At 54.1% G+C, this 5,008-nt stretch overlaps 1 protein-coding gene across 2 annotated transcripts in view; it reads left to right on the forward strand.

Annotated features, from left to right (window-relative positions):
• The first annotated feature begins 6 nt into the window (after nucleotides 1-6).
• Nucleotides 7-5,008, forward strand: part of SCN1B (sodium voltage-gated channel beta subunit 1) — a 13,049-nt gene continuing 8,047 nt past the window's right edge. For both annotated transcript variants that reach the window (XM_006764970.2, XM_006764969.2), the window contains exons 1-3: nucleotides 7-135; nucleotides 1,640-1,806; nucleotides 2,535-2,775. In XM_006764970.2, the coding sequence (XP_006765033.1) occupies nucleotides 96-135; nucleotides 1,640-1,806; nucleotides 2,535-2,775 (448 nt within the window). In that variant the 5' untranslated portion in view covers nucleotides 7-95. The remainder of the gene's footprint in view (nucleotides 136-1,639; nucleotides 1,807-2,534; nucleotides 2,776-5,008) is intronic.

A 5,008-nucleotide genomic window follows, 5' to 3' on the forward strand; every position in this document is an offset into this window, starting at 1 on the left:
CGCGCGCTCCCGGGGACATTCTAACGGCCGCCGGGCCCAGCGCCTCTCGCCCCGCTATTAATACCGGCGGCCCGGGAGAGGGGCGCAGCGCAGTCATGGGGACACTGCTGGCTTTCGTGGTCGGCACGGCGCTGAGTAAGTGGACGGGGGGCGCGCGGCGAGGGACACAGCGGGACACGGACAGGCGGCGGGGGCGCGCTCGGGACCCCGGAGAGTGGGGCGAGGGCCGCTTCCGCCCATCCCCCGGCCTGGCTGAGTCCCTCAGAAGTTGTGCGCGCCGGGCGCGGGGCTTGGGGGGAGGGTGAAGTTGCGGGTGGGCCAGAGACCGCGGGGTCCTGCTGGCACGGCTTCGCGGCTTCGGGTGCCCAGCTGGGGGCGAAGAAACGTGGAGTCAGCTGCTCCCGGAGCCCCGCCGGCTGCAATGTGACACCCACGCCGCAGGGGGGGCCAGGGGTGGGGGAGGAGGCGGCGCCCGGAGACCGAGATGGAGAGGCTGAAAGATAGTGACAGCAGAGGGAAGGGGCGAAAGACGCAGAAGGACCCGGAGTACTCTGGAGTGCTCCACTGGGAGACGGGAGATGGAAGTAAAGGGGCAGAGACGAGAGAGATGCAGAGTTTGACAGAGAAAGAGATTGAGGAGAGTTCATCTGAGCTGCAGAGAGAGCAAATTAAAAGAGGCAGAAAGAGATGGAGACGCGGGGAAGAATGGAGCTTAAAAAGGGACAGGGAAAGGTGGAAAAGGAGCGCGGGAGAGCGTGTCTGAGCCTGGAGAGCGAACAGAAGTGGTGGGACCTTCAGAAAAACCCCTAGAGAGAGGGAGGGGGGAATCAGAGACAGAGTTATTCAGGAAGGTGGAAAGGGACAGCAGAGTAAGGGGACAAGAATAATAGAGGAAGAGACAGAGAAAGACCCAGAGCTGGAGCTGGAGGCACAGCATTAGTCAAAGGAACTGGAATCCGCTGGAAGTGCAAAGGCTCTGAGGCAGGAAAGAGCTTGGTGAGTTTGGAGAAGTTGGGAAGGGGGTGGATGATACGGGAACTCAACTCGTGGGACTGGGGATTAGGAATGGAGTGTGGGTCTTCCCTACTTCTAGGGCCCACCTCTCCCTTTGAGGCCTTGCCTTTTCCCAGCCTTCTCTGGAGCTGGCTGGTTTTGCGGAGCAATAATGGTGGAAATGACTGCCACCTTGAACTTCTAACCCAGCTGGAATTTCAGACCCGCCACTGAGATGTCGCAGTTCCTCAGACAAGTGGCGTTCTGAAGAAGGGGTACTTGGGTAGCACATACTCAGAGTTACTTAGCACAGTAACAGCCCCATTGATTGGGGCCTCCTGTGTGCCAACCCCCTGCTGTGTGCCACCCCCGCCCCCTTTGGGGTGTTACCTAACTTACGGAATCTGCTCAGCAAACTCCAGAAGCAGAGATGATTGCTTCCCTCACCATTCACAGAGGAAAACTGAGGCTCAGAGATGGGTGACTTGCCCAGAGCACACAGTAAGTGGCAGAGCCAGGCTGTGTCGGCTCTGTCCATTCATCATCATTATTGAGGGGAAACAGATGGTTTCCGAGGGGCCGGAGGGCCAACAGCCCGCGAGTCTCGCATGGCCTAGGGTGATAGGTGCCCCTCCTGTCCCCACAGTATCCTCAGCCTATGCGGGCTGTGTGGAGGTAGACTCGGAGACGGAGGCTGTGTACGGGGAGACCTTCAAAATTCTGTGCATCTCTTGCAAGCGCCGCAGCGAAACCACCGCTGAGACCTTCACTGAGTGGACGTTCCGCCAGAAGGGCACTGAGGAGTTTGTCAAGGTGTGTGGGAGCCCGACCTGGGGTGTGGGAGGCTGAGCGTAGGTGTCTGAGTGGGGGCAGGATTGAGGGGCTGATTGTTTGCTTTCAATAATGTGCTATTCTTGATGACCTGGATTCAAGTTCCAGCTCCACCACTGACCAGCTGGTGACCTTGGGGAGATCACTGAGCCTGTCTGAGCCTCAGTTTTCTCCTCTGAAAAGATAGGGTGGTCATGGTGTTTGGCTCGTAGTCTGTGTGAGGATTGGCTGAGTTGATGCACCTGGCCCACGGTTGGCACAGTGGAATTATTTTGTACCAGCAAAATGTTTTGGGTGGCCGTCATAGAGGAGAAGCAGAACATTTTGACCTCCTTTACACGATGTGTGCTTTGAATTACAGCTGAGGAGGCGCCGTACACTTTTAGGGCCCAGTGGAGAATTAGGGTCTACAGCAGCGGGGTCAGGCTGCCTCTGTCCGAGAGTGAGGCGGATGTCTAGAGACCGGGCGGAATTGTAGGAACGAATAGGGGCTGAGGGAGTGATGGGGAATGCGTGTGAGTGTGTGTCTCAGGACTAGGGGCACAATCAGGGTCTGAGGCAGACCCAGGCATGACCCCAGCCCCGCTGTGCCCTCCCTGCCTGAGCCCATGTGTGTATCCATGTGTCTGTCTGTGTGTCCAGGCAAAGGACAGAATAGAGGTCTAGGTGGGGGACATGAGCCCAGGCAGTGACCCCACTGCTGCCTGTAGATCCTGCGCTATGAGAACGAGGTGCTGCAGCTGGAGGAGGACGAGCGCTTTGAGGGCCGCGTGGTGTGGAACGGCAGTCGGGGCACCAGGGACCTGCAGGACCTGTCCATCTTCATCACAAATGTCACCTACAACCACTCGGGTGACTATGAGTGCCATGTGTACCGCCTGCTCTTCTTTGAGAACTATGAGCACAACACAACCGTCGTCAAGAAGATCCACTTGGAGGTAGTGGACAAAGGTGAGTCAGGCCCTGCCTGTCTCCCTCCACTGGCAGCCAGATGGAGGGACAGATGACAGGTATGGGACAGGCGGGCTGCATTCTGGGCCAGCCAACTGCCTCTGGCAGCAGGGGGAACAGCATCTCTTTCCCCAACCCCAACTTTGGCCTCCATTTCCCTTCAATTCATGGAGATGTCACAGAAGGCCTCTCCCATGGAAGTTCTGGGTGTGGAACCTTTGCTGTCTGTGCTGTGTGACCTCTGGCAGGTGTCTTTCTGTCTCTGAGCTGAAGGGTTTGTCCTGTAGGAAACAGGACAGTAATGGTATCTACCTTTCAGGATGTTGTTTGAAACATTCCTATGTTCCAGGGAGGTTGTGAGGATTGAGTGATATGCTGGGTGTCAGCTGCTGGCATGCCTGTATGTGGGGCGATGGTGGCAGTTCGGCTTGTCAAATAGCCTGAGAACCGCCTTCCCGTGTCACCATGGGGGAAGAGATATGAGTGCATCACCTAGAGTAGTGCTCCTCCAATTCTGCACACAGCCCTCCAGGAGTCTTTCCAATGTGTGGATCCAGACCCAGCAGACCTGCTGGGCCCAGGGTCCATTTCTGAAAAGCGCTCAGACAAGACTGGTGCTGCAGGTCTGAGGCCACCCTGGGTAGTAGGATCTAAGATGTTTTTGAATCGTTTCATCATTTTGGCCTCAGTTGCCTTGGACTCCTTCTCTGAACCATATTCTGAAGGATGTAAGTTGGAATTTTCCAGGGCCCTCTGAGCCATATCGGCTTAGAGAGTCGGGGAGATACCCCAGACCTTGGACCACCAAAAAGCTGTGGCAAAAATGTCCCTTGGGGCCCGCAGCACACACATACCATCATGGGCAATGTGATCGTCCTTCCTTTCCCTAAGACAGGCCTCAGCACCTCATGTGGATGCAGACCCTCTGGGCTTGGGTTCTTACAGATTGGGGAGGCCCAGGCTCAGGGAGGTAAGATTACATGGCCAAGGTCATGGGGCTGGGACCTGAACTGGAAGCCAACCAAGCCTGTGTGACTGCCGTTTCTGCTTTGGCTGGCATGACTCACTGTCTTCACAGTGATCTAGCAGCCCTGCTGGTGTGGTTCAGTAGCTGAGCGTCGGCCCATGAACCATCGGTCATGGTTTGATTTCTGGTCAGGGCACAGGCCTGGGTTCAATCCCCAGTAGGGGGGTGCAGGAAGCAGCCAGTTGATGTTTCTATCTCCCTTCCTCACTAAAATCAATAAAAATATATTTTAAAAAATGGGCAAAGGAGCAGAATTCAATGCAGGAGACATATCTGAGCAACTCTTTCGTGTAGGACACCATGCTGGGTGGGCAGCCACTCACACAGAAGATGGGGCCCTGCCTGCATGAGTGTGGAGAAAGTGGAGTGGCTGTGACAAAGATGCCCCCACATACTGTGTCTTATAATCTGTGTCAATCCTGTCTCTGGAATCAATGCTGAGATGAGGGTCCGGAGGGCAGGAAGGTGCCGTGCTCCCGTCAGGCACACGGTTCTTTCCATCTGTGGTCTTGCCTGGCTCAGGCTGCCGCCCTCATCTTCCTGGTGGAGGCTGGGCTCAAGCACACCCATGGATCAGTAAGGTCTCTCTTTTTTAACATTATCTACCATATTGCTCTACTCTCAGACTCTATGTTCTTAACAACATCTATCATAATAGAGAGCTCTTTATGTTGTGTCCGCAGAGCCTATGGTTTCAGTATTGCCCTCCCCCCATTCTCTAGTGTTTTTTATCTACTCTATTATAGTATTGCCTTTTAGCATCACCCACTATACTACAGTGATTTATATTATACTCTATACTATACTATTTTAACATTACCTAGCATACAACAGTATTTTTTATCATAATCCATCACACTAAAGTATTTTTAACATTATCTACCACTAGTAGCCTGATGCACAAAATTCATGCACATTAAAAGGGAATTAATTGCCCTAACTGGTTTGGCTCAGTGGATAGAGCATCAGCCTGTGGACTCAAGGGTGCCAGGTTCGATTCCGGTCAAGGGCATGTACCTTGGTTGCAGGCACATCCCAGTGGGAGTGTGCAGGAGGCAGCTTGGTCGATGTTTCTCTCTCATCGATGTTTCTAACTTTCTGTCCCTCTCCCTTCCTCTCTGTAAAAAATCAATAAAATATATTTAAAAAAAAAAAGAAATATACGGTAACCCGAATTTACCACACTCGCAAAATCGCATAAACGCC

Source organism: Myotis davidii, unplaced genomic scaffold (genome assembly GCF_000327345.1).
Source record: "Myotis davidii unplaced genomic scaffold, ASM32734v1 scaffold681, whole genome shotgun sequence".
In the NCBI taxonomy this organism is placed as follows: Eukaryota; Metazoa; Chordata; class Mammalia; order Chiroptera; family Vespertilionidae; genus Myotis; species Myotis davidii.